Genomic DNA, 25,367 nt, shown 5'->3' on the forward strand with positions numbered 1-25,367 from the left:
TTGCCGAACCCTGACATAGATGAAGAATTGTGTTTGGTCTCCCAGATAAGAATGATTTCTAAGCTCTTCTGGCAGGCAGGAGGGGACAAGACAGTGTCCAGAGGCAGATCAGCAGGGCAGCTGGAAGATCCTGGGGTCACCTGCCTCCTGATGACATCCTACTTGGGCAGCAGAATCTCAGCAGGGTTTTCTCCAATGCCCCTTTTCTTCTCCCTCTGCTTAACTGCTAAGACTCAGCCCTGCATTCAGACTAAGGGGCCCCTAAGTTGCAAACAGTCCCCTTTAAGTTACGTTGTCCCTTATCAAGAGTCTCACTCTGCGACCGGTTCCACAGCATTTCCTGTCACACTGAGCAGACGGCCCTAGGCCTTCATGGATAAGTAAGTCTACAAGCTTGGATGACACAGCTGGTTTGCCTAGACAATCCTTAAAGGACAGCCAATAATCTTTAATATTTTCACTTCCACGAACTCTAACAATTACCTGTGGTGGGGAAATTCCACGTACATATAAGTGGTGGAAAGTTCTAGAATTATCCACGAGGAGAAAGGGAGTAAGAGGAGAGTGTAGCAGATGAGATCCCAGATCCCCCCTTCCAGAAAGGACTGGCTGCCCAGCTGCTGGCAGTGCTTCAGGCCCTGCAGGGTTGCCTCAGCTGCAGAAGAGGCCCAAGGTCACACCCTTCCTGGGGCTGCCACCCCTAGTGACCAACAATGGCAGATGTATGAAGGCCTGGTCATTCTGGCCCAATGTGGGCACTCCAGTGGGCCATTTCAGCTTCCGAGCAAGCTGTGGGGTCAGCTGAAGCGTTGCAGTGAACCTCTCCCTCTGTCCAGGCCTGATTCTGCCACCTCCCCACGGTGGATCCCAAGAGCAGTCCCTTAAAAACTCCCTTAGCATTAACTGTGTGGCTCCAGGTCTGCTTCCCAGAGAACCCAGCAGCGACAGCAGAGCGTTTAGGAACATTATCTCCAAAGTCCAGGTCCCCGGCCAGACCAGGCTGGGCCATTCAGTGTGAAAGTCTGCAAACTTTGCAGGCCTCAACCTCTTACCTAGAAAATACTCAGTTCCTTTCAACAGGGTCTCAATAAAATAAGCATGCAAGCCTTCTAATCCAGTGCCAGCCCTGAGAAGAGCAACTCAATAATGCCAGGATTCCAGAAGGAGGTCCCTGGGGTCACAACTGCTCCTCCTGGATCTTCCCCTGAAGGGATGAGAAGTCTCAGACACACTAGGGTTGAGCAGGAAAGAACACCGTGGGAAATTAGGTCCCATGGCCTGTAGCCACAAGGACGTGTGTCCAATGCTCATTCTTTTGTAGCACATGAGACCTGCTTCCAACCAGCCACAGGACAGTGTATATTATATCATATTAAAGGGAGAACCCAGACACAGCACAGAAAGGAGGTTGGGTGCACATCTGTTTTGCCCGGGCCTCGCACAAAGCCAGGCACATGGTGGCACTGGAATATCTAACGGATGAACAATTAACTGGGGGGGAGGAGGAAGCAATGGCCAAGATGAATTCATCCAAACACTCAAGCCTCTGCTCTGTGCCAGGTGTTCAAGGTACAAGGGACACAGCCATGAAAGAGATGACCCATGTCCTCATGGAGCTTAGAGACTGACAGGGTGGACATAGATTAAACAGGCAATCACAGAGGCATAAGTGCAAGGGACAAGTGCCATGATACCCACAAAGGGTGTGATGAGATCAATAGGGGCCCCCCACTTAAACTAAAGGGTCAGAGAAGTGTTTACATCAAGAAAGTGACACGTAAGCAAGTACCGACCTGATGGGTAAATCAGCAGGTCAACAGGCAGGAGTGGGGGTGGGGAGGACAGGCAGGGCAGGTGCTGAGGAATGGACACGCAAGTGTGCTCTAGCAACAGCTGGAGCACAGCCAGAGGCAGTGCGGCAGGAGGCGATGCTGGGACAGAAGGCAGCAGCTAGACCACTGGAACCTCACGGGCCATAAGTCCTTGGGGTTTTCTCTTACGCACGATGGGCTGGCTTTGGAAGGGTTTAATCCAAGTCATGTCCTGATTTGAGTTTTGAAGAGATATCCCTAACTGTAGTAGAGAGAGGCCACCGCAGGGCAGCGGAGGGAGGTGGGGAAAGTCATTCCAGAGATGGCGGCTCTGGCTGGGGTGGTCAGGAAGGACTGGAAAGATGGATGTAGGTGGGAGATGTTTTAGGGACGGGATAAAGGAGGTGAAGAAAGAATATTAAAAGTGACTTCCAGGCTTACAGAGCGGGCAGATAAGAGGAGACACAAGCTCTTCAGTGAGGTGGGGACGTCGGAAGGAGGAACTCAGAGCCTGGGTTGAATGCTGTCCCCCAAAATTCACGTCCACCCAGCACCTGGGAATGCAATCTTATTTGGAAATAGTGTCTTTGCAGATGTAATCAAGTTAGGATGTGGTCACATCTGCCTTCTGTCCACATTAGAATTTGGTGCTAACCCAATTGCTGGTGCCCATATAAGAAGAAGGAAATTTGGACACAGATGTGTGCAGGGGAAAAGCCACGTGAAAATGACGGCAGAGACTGGAGATACGCTGCACAAGCCATGGGACACCAAGGATTGCTGCAAGAATAAGGAAGGACAAAGAATGATCCTCCTTGAGAGCCTTCAGGGAAAGCACAGCCCTGCTGGCAGTCCCAGAACTGTGAGAGATAAATTTCTGTTGCTTTAAGCCCCCTAGTTGATGGCAATGTGTTAGGGCATCCCTAGGGAAATAATGCAACCCCAGAATTCCAAATCTGGAGGCAGCTATTCTGAAGAGTACAAGTCTGGTGGGGCAGAGGAGCCTCGCCTTCCCCATCTCCAGGTAGGCCTGGCTCTCATTTATCTCTTCAACCAGGTAGGCAGCAGCTGTGGGGTTTTGTGTGTAAGTAACTCAGGGCCCTGCAACTTCAAAGTCTCCTGCCCGGCCAGCCACACACATCTCATTTCCATGGCACTGAGGATCCAGTGATGAGGTAAGGTCCCCTGACATCACAGAACTCAATCCAACAGTGGGTGTGCTGGGGAGTGGCATTACAAATAACACAGGGTGGTAAGGGAAGTGATGGCAGGAAGCTGGGGGCAGGACACCTAGGCCACTCTGCAGGGCCATGAGAGGACCCCTGGGAGAGACAATGGCAGAGAAACTTTCACAGAGTGAAAAAGAAGAGGAAGAAGGGAGGGGTCCTGAGCAAAGTATCCGGTGTGAACAAAGGGTCAAAGATGAAAATCAGTACAGTGGACCGGGGAGGGCAGGGTGCATGGAGCAGGTGGGAACAGACCAATGGGCTGGGGCCAGAGGGCCACTCAGGCCACGGTGCCAGACTCAGACCCTGCAGCGTGATGGGAAGCCCTCCGAGAACCAGCCGTGAACAGGACATGGTCAGACTTGCGTGCTGATGGCTGCATGTATGGCAGATTTGAGTTCTTTTGGCTTAATGCCTGATGTGTTCCGCAGGACCCCAGACTCAAGGCGGGTCTCATGTTAGCTTTCATTGTTTTTGCCTCAGTGTTAGTGCATTAGTCCCCACATTGCTACTTAGCACTTCCCCCCAAATAACCCAAAATGTCTCCGAGTCCTGATCACTTAACAAGATGCCAAATACCAGCTCAAGGGAACTGGGGTCATTAAAGGGAGGGAACTCGCAAATTTTCAGTGTGCCCGTGTCCTCGGCCATTACTGGAACCACCACCATTCATAGTGTGATGAAAGAAGTCAGCACTTTACCCATCATAGATTAGACATGGTCCTCAGTGCAGAATTAGAAGCCAAATAGCTCACTTAGAAGCAGCACAAAATTACTATATTTGGGTGTATCTAGAGCCAAAGCATTATATAAAAATAGGCAATTATATAAAAACAAGTTCAATATTACCCAAATTCATTGAGGGCCCAACATGAACCCATTGTTAAGGCAGTCCTCAGCTCAAAACCGTCTCAGCCAGTTTTGCATTGCTGTAAAGGAAATAGCTGAGGCCGGGTAATTTATAAAGAAAAGAGGTTTATTGGGCTTACAGTGCTGCAGGCTGTATGGGAAGCATGGCGCCAGCAGCTGCATCTGGTGAGGGCTTAAGGGAGCTTCTGATTAAGGCAGGTGAAGGGGGAGCAGGTGTGTCACAGGGCGAGACAGGGAGCAAGAGAGGGAGGAGGAGGGGCCAGATTCTTTTTAACAATCAGATCTCAGGAGAACTTATGGAGTGAGATCTCACTCATTACCTCGGCGAGGGCACCAAGACATTCATGAGGGATCTGCCCCCACGACCCACCCAAACACCTCCCACTAGGCCCCACCACCAACACTGGGGCTCAAATTTCAACATGAGATCTGGAGGGAACAAGTGTCCAAACCATATCACATATTAAAAGGTTAGTTTTTAATAACTTTTTTGAGATATTGTTCACATGCTACATTAGTCAACCATTTAAAGTGTACAATTCAATGGTTTTTAGTAAATCCAGAGTTATGCAACCATCACCACTATCTAAAAGGTCATTTTTAAGAAGCTCGGATTCGTGACACTCAATCTTTTTGGGTATTATGGACCCCTACTGGTTCCTGAAAATCACAGATTCTCTCCAAAAAGTTAGCACTCATGCTTACTGACGAGAACATTTTACAGACAGCTGCAGGGAGTTCTGGCCCCCAGAGCTGGCTAAATCTCCTTAACCAAATCATAACAGTGGGCAAAGTGGTTTCGTGTTCATTTTCACATGAAATTTTCTCCCCACCCCCACAATAATGACTCCTCGGAGAAAAGCAGTCAAGCTTGAATGTGCCACATGAGAAAGGATTGGCCACACCAACTCAGTTCATAGGCCCATATCCAAGCACCGATGCTTTTGCTCAACACTCACACTTCAGTGCAGTCAGCCAGCTCCTGGGCTGAGAACGTGGAAAATGCACTTTGTGGCCAGGCCTCGATAAACTGCTCTCAGCAAAAGACATGCACGTTATTGACTCTCCCTAAACATTATAATCAAGCTGATGTGACAAGGACAAATTTGGAGTCTATAATTCAAGATTCCCACATTTCTAAGATGTGCCAATAAATAGAGTTCAGATGGGAACAATGAGACATACTTCAGTTAGGGATCTTATAAGATGGTGAACTAAAATAAAATCCTAAGAACCCCCCTGACTGAATAAACCCCCTCTCAGCCAAGGGGACTACAGAGAAACCTTAAAACTGAACTCCCAGCCATGATGGGATGGGAGGTCAGACACGCCTCATTATACCCCCTCCCCTGCTAACAGCCATCATGTTTTTTTCCTTAAAGGATAAAGAGAAACCAATCTCATTATCTACTCCCTATTAGTGGTTTTAGCACTACACTAACCAGCATTCATTCCTGCTAAGAGACCACCAACCATGGAGGGTTTTAACTAGTCTACAGAGCATACACAGAGAGGGTTTTTGCATCCTTGCTTCACCTTTTGACAACAGAGGGCTGCCATTTTCTGAACATGGACCTCATAAAGGGGCATAAAGCTCAACTGTGCATGCACATGTTTCTTTCATAAATATTCATGACTTCTCCTATAGCTTGTTAAATATGTATACATGGCCACCCGGCTCAGCATAAACTCCTGTTCCACTGTCCCTCCCTCGGAACATGTGTTCCTGGCCATTTTTTCTCAGTTAACAAGACACAGGATTCTGGCTAGTAAATGAAGAGAATTTACTGGAAAGAAATTGGGAATTTGCAGAACCCATATGAAGGTAGGGAAACCTGAATGGAAATCGTCAGTATGGTGGGCTTGCCCCCTTTTGGCTGTCTAGACTCTAAAATCATTGGGCAGGCACGTGATCCAGTCTTGGCAAATCCCACCCTCCCACTGAGACTTTGAATCTGGAGCCAGTGGTAGAGACAAAGGGACAACTAGGAATAATTCCTGGATAGCTATGGCAGGTAGTTTAATGACGCAGCAGCATGTATTAGCAGCTACAAATTTGTTCTGGTAGACTGTCTCTACTAAAATATGATTTTCATGCTTCCTACTTCTTAATGCTCTAGAGCATCTTTGGTCCATGCCCATGTTCTAAGCCTGGTCCTTCAGCCTCCCACCAATTCCTAGTTTCCATATCCTTCTGCTAAATTCCTTTTTCTTACTTAAGAAAGCCACAGTCAGTACTATAGCTTGCAACAAAAACCTGAATTGATACAAGTACATCTAAGACATCTCCACGGGCTTGGAAGCAGGACTGCAAAAGCCACGAGAGGCACAACTACCTGATTAGGGAATAACAGCTGAGATGCATGATTGCCAACCATTTTTTTCTAGTGTTACTCCCTCATAATTCTTTTTTTTTTTTTTTTTAAATTATGACTCGCTTTAATTAATGACTATGGAAGTGAAGCCACAGGCTGGTGGGCAGAGAGCGTGGCATGGCAGCTGCGTGACAGCCAGGAGGGAGGGGCGTCCAGGCCAGCGAAGCTGGTGGCCTCAGCGACACAGGCGTGGGAATGGGCCCGTGGACCTGGGAGTCCCATCTGCCTGCCTACGGCGCTTGCTCCAGGCTAGTCTCACTGCCTCCTGTGAACCGAGAGGGCCCCTTCCTCCTCCTCTTCCTCCCCTTATCACTGCCACCATTGCCACAGCCACCATTGCCACCTGCACTATCATAGGCCTCACCACTCTGGTCCACTCCCACCCTGTTCCCATTTTACAGATGGGGAAATGGTGGCTCAGAGATCTGAGGAACTGGCCCAAGATCACCCCACTTGGTCTGTCTGTGCCCAGAGCCATGGTTCTTGTCCCTACGTTTGTGTTTCCCTTGTTCCCAAGCAGAGGCCCTCCTGTTCAGCTCCTTGCAAGGCCTTGTCAGCCTCCCACTCCAGCCCCCTCCACCTCCCCAAGGGTGAGGACTTCCAGCCTCAGCCCACCTCCCTACAGGACTCTGGGACTGGCTGGTGTGTGGTCCTCAGGCCAGACTGAGACCTACCTTGAGAAACAGAGCTCCCTTGGAGGCCGGGGCATCGGAGTTCTGCCCGTTGGGGTAACAGTGATAGGCCACGTCCATGATGGGGTAGCAGCTGGCAAAGAAGAGGCCGCTGTTGAGACACTTGAAGCTGCAGCAGCCTTGGCAGCGGTAGACCCCGACATTGTACAGGGTGTACTCGAAGTAGCCATGCAGCTGGTCTTTCAATTTGGTAGCCGCAGGCTTGTCCAACACCTCCTGCAGGCACAGGAAGTCGAGGTTGGCAGGGAAGAAGGCCGAGACGTCATGGTCAAAGGCCTCGTCCGGATGCCGCCGCCTCTCGCGTGCTGCTGCCTTCGTCACCGCGGAGGCCTTGTATAGGAGCTTGCTGTTGGCACGCGGCTCCCCCTTGCCGCCTTCTGGCCTGGCTCATGTCTTCACCAGAGACTCCCTGGAGGCTGAGGGGTTGCCCAGGCTCCCCAAGTCCCCGTCCCGCTGATTGTGGTTGGGTGTCTGGCCCCTCGGGCCCCCGCCAGCCCCATTCCTGGCCCGGATCCCAGGGGCAGGGTCGTCGCCTTCAGGTGGCCGGCCCCCCTCCTCACAACTACCACCAATGGGTACTATGCAGGCGTCCTCAAGGCCGCAACCAGCCGGCTCCCCGGAGGCCGAGCTGGGCCATTGGCAGTTTCATCACCGGGGTGCCACCTGCCGTCACCCCTGTATTCCACAGAGGCTGTCCTCTTGATGGTCCTGGGGACGGCCCGGGCCACGCTGTCTGCGCCCTGCGGAGACAACAGGCTGCCAAACCTGGGCGCGCTGATGGAGGTGCTGGTGGGCGAGTCGGTGTAGACTTTGATCTGGGGCCGGGCGCCCGGATCTCTTTGGCCCGTGCTTGGGTGTTAAAGAGGTGGTTGCGCCTGGCGGGCGAGTAGCAGGAGGCAGAGGTTGGCGGTGGCCAAGCAGAAGCTTTGGCCGGCCCCTGTTCCCTTCCACTCAGCAAGCAGGGCTGCCCGCTGGCCCGGCCCTGGTCTTCCAGCGGGGAGCAGACGTGGGGCCGCGGGCGGGCTGCAGGGGCGACCAGAAGAGGAACCCGACCAACGCGAAGGGCAGCGCGGCCCCCAGGAGGGCCAGGCAGACGGTGAGGAGGACGGCGCAGAGCAGGTGCAGGCCGCACGGGTCGTCCGCCTGCTGGCGCTTCTCGAAGGCGGTGGGTTTGAAGGAGGCCAGAAGCCGGTCCAGAGGCCGGTAACATGGGAAGGTGAGGGCCCCGGACGCACGGGGCCGGACGGACAGGCGGCGGTCAGGAAAGGGGGTCGTGTACAAAACCGTCGCGGCTCACTGCGCGCCCTGGCAACCCTGGCCGGCCCCTACTGCGTGGTGTCCGTGGCAGCTGCGGGCACTTTGCTGCGGGGGTGGGCGAGTTGGGGGGGCAGCCGGAGGAGGGTCACCTCCTGGTGAGACGCGACTCTGGAGGGTCAGGGGCGCGCGTGGGCCTTCCCGTCACGGGCCTCAGTGGGCCCTCACCTCTGTGGGCCGTGCTGGGCCGCCAGGGCCTGCTGGAGAACCTGAGGAGGGGCCACTCGGACCTTGTAGTCCTTCTCTCTGAAGAGGGGACGTCACCGCAGAGTCAAGGCCTGCGCTGGAAGCACTGCCACACCCTCCATGTCGCCAGGGCGAGGACGTGGGCGCGGGTGGTCCTGCGGAGGAAGTGCAGCCGTAGGGGGCGGGCGCGGGTTTTGTGTGACCCGGATGGAGGGGGGCGGGGCGAGGAGGGCTGACAGGTGGGGAGGATTCCGTGGCTGGGATGGTGAGCCCTCCAAGTGGAAGGTGGGACCCAGGCCTGCGGCGCTGGGCGGTGATGAGGTGGGGGTGGGGAGCGGGGAAGAGGCGAATTCAAAGCACCAGCCGCAGGGCCTGGGTTTGATCTGGCAGGAGAACCAGAGCCTTGTGTGCAATCTTTGACTCTCTCGTAATTCAAAGTCTCAAATAAGGGCATCTGGCTAGCAGAGTTTGGGTCGCCTGCCTACTCCCAGGCTGTAACAGGATTGTGTAAGGAAGGACATGCCCCATCAGCAACTAAACAGGATGCAAACAACTGACTTGACTTGTCCTGACTAACCCACCCACACAGGGGGAGAAGTAATCCCCCAACCCATCAAGAGATTGTTAGGAAGGGGAAATGGATGCTGAGCTGGCAAAATCGCCAGAGTCTGTTACACATAATGAACATTCGCCCTTCAGACTGTGAGGCTATTATTCTCTCTATAGTCTCCAAGCTCAGACAGGTTCTATATCCTCCACGTACCTCTGGACTGAAAATATGTTTCAATAACTACAACACGTAAAAACTGACTTCACATGCAAACAGGACTGCAGACATCTATTACATCCACGCCAGGTTTCCAGAGGGCCTGGCTGGAAAATGGAAAACCTGGCAGAAGCCAGAATTCCTTAATCCACGTTTGTCTTATCTTTTATGTCTCCCAGATCAGAGTCATTCCTTATTCTTCTTTTACTCTTTTCTAACATAAAATGACACTTTCTTCATAGAGATGACATATGACTTGCTATCACATACCAGGCACTGTGAGGTATTTTGTTATGGCAACCTAAGCAGACTAGTACCCTCCAGGACTGAAGTCATCCACTCCAACACCAGGTGATGTCTTGTGCCTATAGGAATGGACCACTCCATCCACCTCTGCTTTCCATCCACTGAGGGCTTGCTGATGGACACATGCCCAGTGCGTCACAGAACAGGGCTGAGACAAACGGGAAGCCTGGAACAGGTGCCGAGAACAAGCACCATTTTAGCAGGAGCAGGACGGGGGACTGCAGTGGTGGGGGCAGTTCCACAGCCGAGAGCACACTTCTGCCACCTCTGCCTAACCTCCCCGAACCTCTACCAGCAACTGTAAGGGATGCGGCCACTTCTGACAGGGGTGACGAGCAGGTGCAGGCATAAACCAGCCACCTCGCTCCACGTGGGCAGGGTCAGAGGGCAGCTGGCCCAATGTGCTCCCGTCCAGCAGTGTGGGCAGCACCACCGCCTTCCAAACAGACGACAGTCCAGGAGAGCCCCATGGTGGCAGTCGCCTAGCTTGCGCTGATGGGTCTCAAGGGTTCTTAGCTCTACAGAGGACTCCTTAGATCTACCAAGGTCTGGGGAGGAAAATCCAAGGCACAGTCTCCCCACTGTGCCTCCCCAGCCCTCACGTTTCCTCCTGGGTTCAGAAGGGACTCTGCCATGCCCCCGTCACAGCCCACCACACGGTCATCCAACCCCTCTCGCCGGTCCACAATGGGAAATGCACGCACGCCCTCACAAAGAGGTCCTTTCACTTGCAGAGGGTTGAATGCATCCCAAATAGAAGAAACATTTGCAACAAACATGTTTCCTAAATGAGCCCAATTTAGGAAAAACAAAACAAAACATGGAAAGCTAAAAAGAAATGCAAAGTAGCCATTTGCCTCCCTCCACTGCTGCCTCTGGGGAGCTGGGTGGAAAGGCCCAACAGCCCTGCATGCAAACCCCATGTCCCCCCAGCCTCCCACAGCCAGCCGGGCCCCGGCCTTGCGCCTTTGCTGTCCCGTGTCACGGGTGGGCCGTGAGATAATGCTGACCTCAACATGGCACTGAGAGGATGGAAAAGGCCAACAGGCTCATCATAAAGGCCCTCTCCCTGAAATACTTTTAAATTAAAGAGCAATCAATTCTTCACATGGGGCAAATCTGTTCCCTTACATCTTCTATGACACAGGTCCTAGCTCTGTCCTGAGGCCACACCCAGAGTCCTGTACTGGGGGAAAACATAAGCATTTGGGGACAATGATACCCCCTTTTTGGCCTGCACATCCTTCTCTTCCTGTGCACACAAACTCGCACTCTCCAAGTTAAAAAGATCTTCCTCCTTATTAAGGACAAAGGCTCCACCCACTGCGGCTGCTCCTACATGGACTGACATCCCCTGGGGACATGTGGAGGGACAATGTTCAGAAGAGACATACCAGGGAACAAGCCTCATGTCAAGAGGAGGGGGTGGAGCCCTGAGCAGCTGTACCCAGCCCAGGCCCCTTCTCCTTGGCAGGAAAGGTCAAACTAGAGTCCTCTCCCAGCTGCTGGCTCATCAGGTGCAGTGAGGAGCACACATGTGTCCCAGCCAGTATAAGCATGGAAAAGGCTCCATCTGGAGCAGCGAGCGCATGTGGGTGTTGGGAAGAAGGAGAGGGGAACCTGGAATAAGCAAGTAAATCTGACCCCGGCCATCCAGGGCATAGCTTTTTGGCCACACTGCACAGCGGGGACCTCCTGCCGCTTCCCTGCAGACGCCTTCACAGGGATGCTGCGCCTCGAGGAGATTTTTTATTAGACCTTCGGGAGCAGCAGGGGCTCTGCAGAGCAGATGTGCACGGAGCTGGCTCCAGATAAGCCCACCTGGACACCTGGCTCGGAAGGGCCATCTTAAGAAATCATTGGCCCCTTTCCGGCACGTCGAATTTGGGTTGCCCGGCATTTCTCCGTCCTTGGAGAACAGCCTCTCCCTCCAGACCTCTGCTTTAGGACCGCACAGTGGGCAACGCCCAATCATAGAGGTCGGTCTCTTTGGGGTTGTATTACGTTGTACATCATTAAAGATCTAAATACAAAGCTAAAAGCAAACAGACCGGAAGGAGACAATTGTCCACACCTGCCCCTGCACACAAGCCCTCTCCAGATAGCTGTGTGGAGCAGATGTGATTTCCACAGGACAGCGGAACCCAGCTGGGAGCCTCAGGACAGCTGGTGTTCACCAGGACCCCACCCTGTAGGAGGGCCCTGCCCCGGACACACCCAAAGCCCCTCCCACACTCTCCAGGCAGGAGCCCTGCAGTGTTCCCTAACTTAGATGGGACGGACATGAGGACCTGGGCTGCCATCAGGCAAGCAGCAGAGCCTCAGGAAGCCAGGGAAGCACTGCGGACCATGGACATTTGCAGCAATTAGAGGATGCACCACGGAGATCTGTGCACAGGGCATCTTCCACCTTGACCTTGCAGAACAGATCAGCAGCTTGCTCCACCATGTGTGACCTCAGGGGAATTCAACCTCTTTAAGCCTGTTTCCTCCTTCATAAATGTAAGAGCAATGACAGAGCTCACTTCCATGGGGTTTTTGTAAGGTGAACCCTTCAGCCAGTGCTTGACACATGGTTTGTGTGCAGTAAGGATCAACACAGCCAGTTCATGTCCTCAGTAGGTAGTCATACTGGGAGCAACTGAGCACCAGGATGTCCAGTGCCCAGTGAAAACTCAGAAGTAATCTAAATGCTGGCTAATCATGTGCCCCTCCCACCACCATCATTAGAGGGAATTCAGAGGTGACAATAATATTAAAGTTTACCAGCCTGGTGTGACTAACATCACAACTAATAGTCCATTCCCAAAGCCAGCCACTAAGTGCTTTTGATGTAACAACCAACTTAATTTTCCCAACAACCCTATGAGAACGGGCCTACAACCATGCCCACTTTACAGATGAGAAAACTGAGGCACAGGGAGGTTCAATAACCCTCTCAAAGTCACACAGCAGATTGATGGCACAGCCAATTGCTGGTGTTTGTTTTCATAAAAACCTCAAGGATTTTGCACTAAAGAGTCCTTCAGTGACTGGGGATTTCTTTGGATTTACTCTGTTTTTTGGGTTTCTAACACTACATTAGAAAATAAAAAATTTGATGTTTAAGCAATCACACAAGAATTGTCCCCGTGCCTGAGCACACAGGTTATGTGCTCATTAGGAGCTGGGCACAGCCCAGGCCTGAGCGGTCGCAGAGGGATGGGTGGCCTCCAGTGCAGGCTGCCCTCCCTGGGGTCCCAAAGTGGGCATTGGTGTGTCCACACTCCTGCTTTCCCTCTGCCCTGGGCCTTAGCCCTGCTGGCAGCACCAAATGGTGCTCGGGTAAGACAGAGCAGATACGGACCACGCCAACACCCAAAGGCCATCAGGACAGCTGGTTTGGAAGCGCACAGCCACCAGGGCCCTGGGAAGAGGCAGCTGTAGGAGCCCTTCCTTGCCCAAGAACGTTATTTTGTAACATCCTATCAGCTGATGCCAAAACAGGCCCATTTGTCTGCCCCTATGTTGTGCCATCCTTCACATCAGATGGCAAGAAAGGGAGGCCACTTATTAAAAAAAAGAAAAATGTTTTTGATCTTACACATTAAGCGAAGGTCGAAGTCATAATCGCAAGATGTAGGCAGGCGTTGAGAGCCACTTGAACACTCTTTAGAGTCCTCAGGGCCCCACTTGACATTTGGCGACCTTCGCATCCAAAGCATGAGCTGCTATTAAGAGCAGAGGAACCGCTGCCCGGCTGCTGGGCCAGGGGCCAGGGCTGCTGACGCGCTCTCAGAGTGACCAGCTGGAACTCCGCAAGATGACCCAGAAGAGAGGGCACCAACGAGAGGTGTTGCCCTCCAAATAGGTCGCCAGACTGAGCAAATAACAATACAGGATCCCCAGTTACATTTGAATTTTGGGTAAACAACAAATTTATTAGGGTAAGTATGCCCTGTGCAATATTTGGGACATATTTATACATTAAAAATTATTTATTATCTGAAATTCGAATGTAACTGGGCATCGTGAACTTACCTGGCAACCCCACCTCTGAAACAATGACATTAAACAATGACAATAAAACCCCCCTCATTTCCCTCCCCAGGCCTGAAGATGGTTGAAGAGAGACCCCCACACAGAAGCAAGCCAAGCTGAGAACTGGGCAAGTGCTCTACCCAGCTTGGAAGCTGCAAACCAGCTGTTTTCACACAACTGTATTCGATCCCCAACTCAGCAAAGGATCCTCCGAGGTTGAATTCCCCTGGGGAGGCCTCTCAACGCACCCTGAGGACCCACTACTGTGTGGGGGTGCTGTCATTGGCACCAGGATACAGCACCGAACCAGACAGAGAGAACCTGCTCTCATAGGGCTGACATTCTAGAGAAGTCAAGAGGCAAGAAAATCTCAGGCAGTGATAAGTGCGAAGAATAAGAAACTAGCAGGCCCAAATGACAGAGGTGACTGGGAGGCTACTTTTGACTGAGTGGTCAGGGAAGGATGCTGATGAGAGGCTGTTCAAGCTGACAGCCATGTGACCACAGGGGATGGGGCGGGGGGAAGGAAAGTCATTGCAAGCAGAGGAATTAGTTTGTGCAAAGGCCCTGTGGCAGATGAGAGCTTATTTAGTTCGGGAGCAGAAAGACAGCTGCTATGGCTGGAACAGAGAGTGGCTGGAGGGGTGCAAGGTGAGGCTAAAAGGGGAGTTGTATTTTATTCTAAGAGCATGGGAAGACATCACAGAGTTTTCAGAATGACATGATTGGATTCAGAGACGTGCACACAAGCCAGAGAAACACACAGCACCCTAAGCTGCCAGCACCAGGACTACGGGGAGACACGTCAGGTGTTTAGGGTGCAAAATGTAAAGAGACTCTCAATCTCAGATTCCTGCAAGTCTGACTCTTACTGGCCCCTGGTCCCTTCCCCTAAGCCCTGCATGGAAGTCAACTGACAAGTGAGTAGCATGACCAGCCTCAACCTGTCAGCGAAGCTGCGCTCACTGTCTGCCCTGAGACAGGAAGCACAGGGAGAGATTTGCTCTGCACCTCATCCATCAGGGACAGGCTGCAGGCGCTGACTTCCCTGGGCTGGACGTCCCAGGCTGTGCCCTCCTGGCCCCCCTGCCCCTCCCCACCAGCCCATGGGAACAGAGGGGCAGGCTCTGGGCCAGGCCCTACTCTTGGGCACAGGCCTCCTCTGGCAGGAGGTCAGCTGTTCTGTCTTAGCTCAGCCGTGGCTGGCAAAGCTGTCAGGGCATTTTGAACTTCTAGAGGACTGCCACCCTGGGGACCCAGCGGGTCAGAGGGAGCTGCACACCCCACCCCAGACCACTGCACCTCTCCCCTCACCTCCCATCCGAGGGGCATCCCAAGCCTGCCTCTTTGGAGCAGGGAGCTCAGGGAAAACTTCCCACCTGCCCAGCTGAGCAGCTCTGGGGCCCCAGGGCTCCTTTTGTCTTCAGCCTTAACCAGGAGCACTTGGCCCACCCACTGGCCCTGCTCCTGCCTGGGACTCAACTTGAGGGAGGACCCCCATCTGCTGGTGAGAGGCAGCAGCACAGTCTTAGGTGAGCTGCGGGGTCCCCCCTCTGCCCGGCTCCCACAGACAGTTCCCAGGAAGATGCACCGACCTCCTACCACAGCCGATGCCGTGCTGGGTAGGCAGCGTGCGTGGGCTCCTCTGGTTCCCTGGGTGTGCACACACACACGTAGCCCTGGTCACTCAGCGACTTGCTAAATCCCAGACCTCACCATAGAGTTGCCATTGCGATCCCCACTGGGCTCTCTCTAACCTGTCCCAAGAAAGTCAAGGCTGTGTTCATTCTGAGTGCTGCTGCCACCAAGGTCTGGCGAGGGTTCCCTGCTTCCTGATCCCTGTTACCAACTCTGCTCTTCTCAGGTTTCTCCACTGGAGGCAGGTGGCCAGGTTCAGCAGACTGAGAAGCACCTTCAAGGTGTGCATTTTGGGAGCCAGTCTCCCCTTTCCTAGTAGTGACCCTGTGGGATGCTCGAAAGAGCCACTAGAGATGCTGTTTAATGCAAAGCCCAGAGCCTGAGGCAACACCCATTCGCTGTCCTGGCTGAGGCTGGAATGCTTGTTTTCAGTCATTGCTATGGCCATAATCTTCAGATTTAGCAGGCATTAAACTTGGCGGGACATGCAGAGCTTGTGGACAATACAAGTGGCCCAGAACCGCCCGCTACCACCAATTCTGATTCAACGAGTTTGGGGGTGGAGGCCGAGAATCTCTCTTTTAACAAAAAGACCAGATGATCCCAGAAACAGGTGTTAACTTACCCCAAGGAGACACAGTAGTGGCTAATTATGTCCTCACTAAAACATAGGAAGGCGGATATGACTATCATCCCCCTGTACAAACAAGGAGCCAGGCTGAGGCCAGTGACCAGCCTGAGGTCACACAGCCAGTCACGAGCAGAGCTAGGATTGAACCCGGGGCTTGAGCTCCAAAGCCTGCGCTTTTAAACCCATGTGTCTCGTGTGGCCACCAATCTGGGGAAGAGGAAAAGTCCAGCAGCTGATTGCTATGTCTGGGGTTGGAGACACACCTGTGCTGTGATGTTAAAACCTGCAGGGGGGTGGCAGAGGGAGCAGCGAGAAGTAGGGATGGGTGAGTAGGATATCGTGGCCTTTGGGCCCTCAAAGACCTGTGTCCAATTCCTGGCTCACACCTACCAGCTGTGTAGCCCTGTCGCTGGCCACATCGTTTAACATCTCTGGGCCTCAGCTCTTTTCACCTGTGAAATGGCCATTGAGATGCCACACTGGTAGGCGGCCGTGAGATGAGAGGGAATGCCTGGCACGTCACAGCGCTCAGTAAATGGCAGCGGTGTCATTCAGCCCTAGGCTTGCAGTCGGAGGCTGGCTCAGGTCCCGCGATGCTGAGCAGGTGTGACTTAGGTGAGTCACTAGCTTGCTGAGCTCCATCTGCACAGAAAGGACATGTCCTGCCCTGCCCACCTTGAAGCTTGTTGGAGGAATGGAATGGACTTGTGTGTGGGAGAGTACGTGACAGAGCTGAAAAGTAGGCCATAAACGGACATTATTGTTTTCATTTTAATTCCGGGCTACTTGCAATACTAAGAACACTTCTCTTCCCTTCATGAATCATTGTAAGGCCTTACATGGAGATTAGGTGAGGAGACCTCATCAGGACCTACGAGGGTCCCCTGTGTCCCCTCCTCCCCCAGGCAGCCCTCCCGGATGCCTAAGCCTGAATTTAGGATCCCACTTTTATGCTCTCAGCACACCCAGGACTGGCCTTGACACCAGCATTTTTCATTCCCTGAAATTGTCTACTTTCTCCTCCATCTACTCTTCCCTCCTTGCCCTGCCATCCCCACCACTGTGTGAAATCCATCTCTGTGTGCCCAGACTGGGGCCAACCCACGCTGATGAGCTGAATGCATGCATTGCACCTCCTTAGAAGGGTCTACTTTGTTTACTTGTTTTCCCTAGATAAGTTTCCTCCAAAAAGTGGAAAGTTGTGTGTGATGGTAAGTTTCGTGTCAACTAGAGTGGGTCATGGGGTGCAGGTTAAACATTGTTTCTGGCTGTGTCTGTGGGGTGTTTCCAGATGAGATTCATGCTTTGATATGTGGACTCAGTAGACCTCCCTCCCCGGTGTGGCTGGCATCATCCAACCCATGAAGGACCTAAATAGAACAAAAGGGAGGAGGAGGAGGAATTCGTTCCTTTTTTCCTGCCTCACTGTTGAGCTGCAACATCTCATCTTCTCCTGCCCTTGGACGGGGATTATATCATCAGCTCCCCTGGTTTCCAGGTGTTTGGGCTCAGACTGAATTTCACCACAGGCTTTCCTGCGTCTCCAGCTGGCAGATGGCAGAACTTGGGACTTCTCGGCCTTCATGATCATGTGAGCCGATTCCTCATAATAAATCATATTTTTATATGCATGTAAATTATATATATAAATTTCCTGTTGGTTGTTTCTCTGGAGAACCCTAACACATCTTCTTTTTCAAGAAAGTATTTAGAATTCTGGGCTCTTCCTTCTACCTTCTAGTTGGCTGTGGACAAAGACCACTGGGGGTCTCCTTCTACCCCAAACCCAAGAACATGCTTGCCTCTCACTTCCAGTTAGAATTCCCTGTGCTCACCCCATCCCCTCGGGGCTCTGATATCTAACTCTGCTGGGATATGTGATCAGAGGCATGGTTAGCTCTTCAAAGAATTTATTTATATTCACACCCAGTAGGACGGCTAAAATAAAAAGACAGTAACATGTGTTGACAAGGAGGTGGAGAAATTGGAACCCTTATGTATTGCTGGTAGGAATGCGAAATAGTACAGGTACTTTGGAAAATAGTTGGGCAGCTCATCAAAATGTTGAGGAGTTACCATATGACCCACCAATTCCCTCCTAGCCATACACTCAAGAAGACTTATGTCCACGCAGAGACTTTTACACAAATGTTCACAGCAGCACTATTCCTAATAGCCAGAAAGTGGAAACAATCCCAAAGTCAATCAACTGAAGAATGGATAAGTAAAAGACAGTATATACATAAAATGGAATATTTGGCCTCAAAAAGAAATGAAGTACCAACACATGCTTCAACCTAGATGAACCTTGCAAACAGTATGCTAGAAGAAGCCAGTCACAAAAGATACGTGTGATATGGTCCCATCTATGTGAAATGTCCAGATAGACGAATCCGTAGGAACAGGAAGTAGATCTGTGGTTGTCTGGGGTGAGGAGCATGGGGAGTGACTGCTAATGGGTACCGGGGGTGTTGGGGGTGTTGAAAATGTTCTAAAATTGATTGCAAGGATGGCTGCTCAATCGTGAATATATTAAAGACCACCGATTTGTACACCTCAGTAGGGAAATGGTGATATGTGGATTAGATCTCAATGAAGCTGTTTAAAGACAAGAATATATTTGCAATCGTAGGAGGCCTTTCCAGTCTTAGCGGAATGGCCTGACTTACCGGCCGGCAGCTGGAAGGGTGAGTCGAAGGCCGAGCAGCCTTGCTCACCAGGTAGGATGTTCCCAGGTGGGTCTCCTCGAAGCCTTGGGCTCCTCCCGCTGCTGGCACAGAGCACTCAGGGCCCCCCACCCCACGGCCACAGCAATCACCCACACGGAAGACAAAGCGCAGAGACCAAAATGATCAGCCCACACTTGCTCCTCACAATGGCTCTTCACACGTTTATTGTTCGTTTTCTTCACATGGCAGAGACAGAGCTGTCTTCTTCCGCGCCCCAAACCCACACTTGAAGACCATCGCCGACCATCCCCCCTTTTCCACCACTGGAACAACTCTTCCTGACAGTCTGGGAGTGTTGAAGGGTGACTGGCACATTCGCACATACAACAAAATGAATCTCCCCCAAGGCCTCGACCACACTTCCCAGAATTCGCCATGGGCTGAAGGCGCCTTGCGAGGCTTTGGGTTTGAGTTTCCTCACTGCTGATGGGGAACGGTTCATGAATGTGGACATTTACGGGACAAAACTGTGTCAAGAGGGTGGGAGCAGCCACAGCTCTTCATGCTTGTGAGGGTTAATTGCAGGAGCGGGCGAAAGGACTCCAGTTCATAAAAATTAAAAGCAAACAACGGTTTTTAGCTGGGAATAGGAAAACCGTGACGTTGGCCAATGCTCAGCATTTTTCTGCCCATGTGAGGATCTCACGAGACCCTTCTCCCGGACCCTTGTCGGACCCCATACTGATGCCAGTCGACTGATTAATTAAATAACACAAGTTATAAAACTTTAAAAACGGGGCATTTACAGTCAGGGACATAAATACGTGCTTTTAAAAGTGTTTACATACATATTTACAGAGTTGCAAGATCAACCATAGTAGCCCTGAAAAAGAAAATCCCTTTACCGTGTGACAACTCGCACTTGCCAGCGTCCCTCCTTCCACTCTGGGTCTGATGCATCACGACTGAAATCGGGGCTGAGAAAACAGCACCAAAGTGGTCTCAGATGTCCTCGTCTGGAGTCTGCCCCGAAGGCACAAAACCCAAGAACCTGACTGAACTGGGTCCAAACTCCAAGCTCAGCTCGCGTGTTTCTCCAAGACGCGGACTGACCCCTAGAGAGCAGGGGTCCGCCCCGGCAGCCCCTGGCAGAGGATTTATGGCCTCCAGAAATCTCTTTTTCTTCCCGTGTTTTTCAATCCTTCCATTTTTTTTTTTCTCATTTCCCAATTTATTTGTTTCCCTTTGCAGCGAATCTGAGGAGCTCAGACACTGAAGGTGTGACGGTCCCACCCAGTGAGGCCCCATCCACCGCCCTTCCCGAGGGAGGAAATGGTGTACAAGTGGGGACAAGTTCTTTCTCCCAGGGGCACCTGCTTTGGGCGTTCTCTGCAGAGACTCAAGAGCAATGGACTGATGGGAATTTTAGATCTGGAAATGACTCGAGAGCCAGCAGCTCCATCGCTCAGGCAAGGAAGGGGGTTTTCCAAGTGCTGGGGCCAAGGGCAGCGCTCAGGCTCGCGTCTCCAGGCGTCTGTATGTTATGGATTCCCAGAGATGTTGCAGGGAGACTGGAGGTGGGGGGAAGGGGTGGTATTGAAAGGGAACTTGACCTCCTCCTGAAGGCCTTCCTCGGACTGGACCAAAGTCCCCAAAATGGCAACAGACAATTCGAGAAGCAAAAACCAGGGTCAAGGAGCTCTTGAAAAATTGCATAGTAGGAGGGGCCCCGCCCCAAGAGGAAGGCTGAGCTGTAGGACGGGGTGCCAGACCTGCCTCTGAGTATCGTCCCAGAGGACGGCATGGAGTCGGCAGCCTTCCTGCCTCCGGGGGTCAGGACCCTTGTTTGAAGACCGCTCACGCACCCACACGCGCACCCGCACACGCACTCCCTCTCTCTAGCGGCGCACACAATGGGGACAGGTCGCTACTCCCTGCGGGGCAGACTGCAGTCCCTTTGGCTTCACTGATTCCAGGTCACTTCAGGTGCTGAGGAGAAAAAGAAAAGAAAAATAATGGCAACCACATACTCAGTGCCTGCCATGGGCTGTTCACGCATCATCCCACTGAAGTTTTCAGTGAAACTGTTTACTGATGTCCACCATGCACACAGCACATGCCTCGTAACCAGCACCCACTGGCCCCCGTCCGCTTAGGGATACACTAACCTGACCCGCCCACCAGAATAGCACTGTCCCGACCTCTACCACCATAGCGTGGTTTGCCCATTTTTTAACTTAAATAAACAGAATTAGTCAAGCACATATTTCGTGTCTGGCTTCTTCCTTGTGGCGTGTTTGTGAGATTCATCCAGTCTGAGCACGTGGCTACAGTTCTCTCAATCGTCTGGTTATACAGTGTTCTCTTGCAGGAATGTGCCACATTCATCCACCTATTCCACTCCTGGAGCACAACCTTAGTTTCCAGTTTGGGGTCATGTGAGTAATGCTGCTAGAACATTCCTGTATGCGTCTAGAAGACATGTATGACGAACATATGTGCACATTTCTGCTGCGTGCACGTGCTGGGTGGTAGGGTGTGCATATATAACACATGAGCGTTCTTGTACAGGTTTTCTGGTACATGTACGTGGGCACGTATTTCTGCTGAGTATGTCCCCGTCTGTGGCACCGTGGGGTCCTGTGTCCAGTGTCAGTCAACACTGCCAGTTCCCCAAGCAGTTGCGCTATCATTCTTGTGGCAGGCGACACGGATCCCCATTTTACATGGAAGAAATGGAGGCTCGAAGAGGAGAAATAACTTTTCCAAGTCAGCCGATGACGACGAACAATAGAGGCGAGACTCCGGCCGGGTCAAGCTCGCTCCAGAGCCTGCGCGTTCTTCCTGTCAGGAGGGGGTGGCTCTGCCCACACCTGTCCTCCACGGAAATCACGTTCACAGTGCTTGGTACAGAGCTGGGCACGTGGGTAAGCGATTAATAATGTTTGCTGTGTTGCATTGAACTTGCTGGGCCAAGTTCAGGGGTACAGTTCTCTCTACAGGTCACCATTACTATTACTAAAAATTATTCTTACTATTCTCACTATTGCTAATAATAATAATTCAATAATAATAAGAGCAGTTCTGGTTTATGGAAGGCTTACTGCATACCAGACACTTGCCTAAGGGCTTTTCATGTGCCCATGAGAGAGGTATTATTGTCAACCCATTTCTCAGATGAGTGAACAGTAACAGACAGGAGTGGAGTACCCACCGAAGGCGTGGCTCCAGACACCGCACTTAACCGCTTAGCTCTGTTAATCCCAATCCCCTGAAAACTCCTGATGGTGCTGGAAGGAGCTACTGGCAGTGGAGAGGGGGCCTTCAAGAGAGGGAGCTTCCTTTCCTGGCGAACACCTGCGTATGCTGCAGACAGGTCGTCTGCCCGTGCCCACGTGCCCATGCCCAGGAGCAGGGGGAGGGAAGGAAAGCCGAGCGGGGGCCCGTCTGCAGCAGCCACACTCCCTCGGCCAGCCGTAGCCAGCGAGTGTGGGTTTCCTGCGGGTTTAGTGGGCTCCATAAAGGACCCATCCTGCCAGTCCCCCACCAAGGGGGCAGCCCTCTGCAGGGGCCACAGCAGCAGGGGCTGGGCCTGAGGGCAAGGGGAGCTCTCACATGAGGGAGATGGGGGCCTCTACCAACCCCCTCCCAGGACAGCAGGACAGGGCCAGTGTCAGGAGGCCTGACACCGAGGGCTCAAGGCTGGCCAGTCTTAGCCAAGGAGCAGCGACAGCCAAGACGAGGACAGTGACAGTGGCTGGGAACGTGAGAGATGCTGGTCCGCTCCCTGGACCTCCCCTCTCAGCCCCCCAGGAGAAGTCCGCTGGCCCCGAGGGCGGAGTGAGACGGGATGTGCAAAGAGAGCCTCACACTGCACTGGGCAGGTGGCGCTTCCCTACGCCTGAAAGCGAACAGAAGCTCTGGGCTGTGCCTGAGACACAGGAAAGGGGGGTGCAGCAGAGGCTAGCGATGGGCAGGGACAGCCGCTCCACTCAGCCCGTCCAGCACACAGTTACAGAGCCTCCGACCCGGGAAGGGCAGCAGGAGCAAGGCAGCCCGGCTCTCGGGTCCTCCGAGAGTGCCATCCTCGTGCCTGAACAAGACCCACGTGCACGTGTGATTCTGCACGGAGGGGGCACAGCCCACTTCAAGTCCAGCATCCACCCTGGGAGTCAGAAGACCAGAGCTCTGATGCCAGCTCTGCCAGGTGCCCCTCTGGGCCTCAGTTTCCCTCTCTGTAAAATGAGGGTGTTGATCTGCACATATCTTCCTGTGCTCAAATTCTTTGCCACGGCATTTTTAAAAATCTCCTGGAGCTGTGTTAGTGCTATAGACTGAGTTGTGTCCCCTGAAATCCACATACTGATGCCCTAACCCCCAGTGTAATGGTATTTGGAGGTAATTAGGGTTAGATGAGGTCACCAGGGAGGGGCCCTCATGAGAGGTTAGTGGGCTTCTAGGCTCGTAAAAAAAAAAAAGAGAGATTAGTGGGCTTCTAAGAAGAGACACCAGAGAGCTTGCTCTCCGTCCCCCACAACCACCACGTGAGGACACAGCAAGAAGGTGGCCGTCTGCAAGCCAGGACGTGGGCCCTCACCAGAACTCGACCACGTATCCTGATCTGGGACTTCCAGCTCGAGAATGGCCAGAAAATAAACTTCTGTTAAACGTTGAAGCCACCCAGTCAGTGGTATGCTGTTATGGCAGCTTGAGCTGACCAAGGCAAATGGTGTAAGATGTTTAAAAAAAACCCCAAATCATTAATAATAAAATAAGTAGCACATGCTTGGTGTAAATACAAATTTAAAAAATAGAAAAAAGTTAAATAAGATTTTAAGGAGCAAGTTTCAATCACTTAGAAATTAAACTGTTCAGTTTAGAACATTCATCGTAGATGAGCAAAGAGAGGCTGTTAGTTGTAGATGCAAAGTACATTCGGCCTCTATTCAATTAAGCGCTTAGCTTGGGGAGCTGTGTATGTTCGTGAAGAAGGAAGAAGAATGCAGCTATCTAGGATGGTGCCTGGCCCCGGGGAGAGCCTGGATTGAGAACGCTTGGCAAATGTTGCGCACAGCCCATCGTTGTCCTCGCTGAGACTGCCGTGGCCACAGACAGAAACTGCCCAGTAGCCCAGCGTCGCACGTGGCTCTCCCGCAGGCTGCAGAGAAACTGCTCTGGGGTAGAAGCCATGACCAGAGCACCCATCAACACAGAGGTTCACGCAGCAACCTCCGCCACAGGAAGGATCCCAGGACAGGAACGGGACCCAGAGTCAGGAACTGCTCCCCTGGAACTGCCTCCCATTTTCCAGAAGACTCTAGGCAAGTCTCTGCTCTCAAGACCTCAAATTTTCCATCTATAAAATGGGAGGAGGAGAGGGTTCATCTCTGGGGCCTCCCAGCTCTGTGCTATCTTGGATCCATTTCAACTTTGTTCTATAGGATTCCACCTCAGGGTCCAGTCCCCTGTCAGGGAGCAGCTGGCTCCAGAGAGACGGGCTCAGTGCCAGCTGCAGACAACAGGCTCTCTGGGGAAGGTGGATTTTACTGTCATCCTCCTCCCCACCCCCAGAGGAATAAAGCCAAGCCGGAAATCCCAACTGCTTAAGAAACGGAGAAATGAGCGAGGTCTAGGGGTGGGAGGGCATGCAGAACGGAAGAAGAGTCTTTGCTTCCTGATATAACACAAAAATCCCCAAAGTTTCAGAATTCAGCCCATTCTTGCCTTAAACAACTAATTCTCATTCCAAATGACCCTGGCTAGTGGTCTAACCCCTGCCCTGAGTTAAGCAGGCATCCCCGAACTTGAGTGTATCCCAGAACAACAGGGCCACCGGCTAACGCAGGTTCCCAGGCCCCGCTCACCAGGATGCTTGTTCTGTACATTTGGGAGGAGCCCCCAGGTCTGTACTGATAACGGTGCCCCAGATCTTCTGATGCACGAGTCCTCCGATCGTGCTTTGGGACGCTGACCTTGGGGACACAACAAATGCAACTGTGCTGTGTTGCCAACAGGGAGGCCCAAGCCTGCTGTGGGCCACTAGCAGAGCCCAGGCGCTCCAAAAATGGAAAGTCTGACTTCCGTGTGTTACCATCAGAAAATTTAGAATGATTCTAGGTTTTTACCAATGGAAAACCTAGGAAGAGACGATTTTGGCTCAACATAAAGTAAACTTTATATTTTATGGATTACTACAGGTTTAGTATCCCTGAAGTAGTCGCTGAAATGCTTGGGACCAGAAGTGTTTCAGATTTCAGGTATTTGGGGATTTTGGAATATTTGCATTATATATTCCCTGATTCAGCATCCCTAATCCTAGAATCCAAAATATGAAATTCTCCAATGAGCATTTCCTTTTAGCATCATATTGCCATTCAAAAGTTTCAAATTTTAGAGCATTTGGATTTGAGATTTTGGGATAGGGATATATAACCAGTATTATTTTTACCTTCAAATACATACGAGAATAGGGACTGCACAAGTCCAGAAGGATTCAATTGAGTACCAAGTATAATTACCATTTTTATAATTATCATTACTATTATAGTAACAAGAGCTAATCCTTATCTGGTGCTCACCATGCGGCAGGTACTGTTCTAGGTGCTTTGCACATCTGACACTTGTAACTCTCACATTGTCCCAACAAGTAGGTACTACTGTAGTGCCCATTTTATAAATATGGAGACTGAGGCTCAGAGAGAGTAAGTAACTTGCTTGAAGTCCTGCAGCCAGTCAGTGACAGAGCCGGGATCTGAACCCAGGTGGTCCAGAATCTGCTCTCAGCCAAGCGTGCTCCTGCAGGGAGTCCCCATGCCATGCCTGGCACACACAGAGACCAGGCCCACCCTTGCTCTCCTTCCCTC

General features: G+C 52.0%; 1 protein-coding gene and 1 pseudogene across 1 annotated transcript in view; both read right to left on the reverse strand.

The window, feature by feature from the left end:
* Window positions 1-6,935: 6,935 nt before the first annotated feature.
* LOC105824873 lies at window positions 6,936-10,325 on the reverse strand (annotated as a pseudogene).
* A 10,012-nt stretch (window positions 10,326-20,337) lies between these two features.
* The window catches only part of LOC105824874 (PR domain zinc finger protein 2-like), a 113,072-nt gene continuing 108,042 nt past the window's right edge, over window positions 20,338-25,367 (reverse strand). Inside the window, 1 exon segment of the mRNA XM_012662485.1 lies at window positions 20,338-20,493. Within this exon segment, the coding sequence (XP_012517939.1) occupies window positions 20,468-20,493 (26 nt within the window). The 3' untranslated portion in view covers window positions 20,338-20,467.

This window comes from Propithecus coquereli, unplaced genomic scaffold (assembly GCF_000956105.1).
Source record: "Propithecus coquereli isolate 6110/MARCELLA unplaced genomic scaffold, Pcoq_1.0 Scaffold77, whole genome shotgun sequence".
NCBI lineage: Eukaryota > Metazoa > Chordata > Mammalia > Primates > Indriidae > Propithecus > Propithecus coquereli.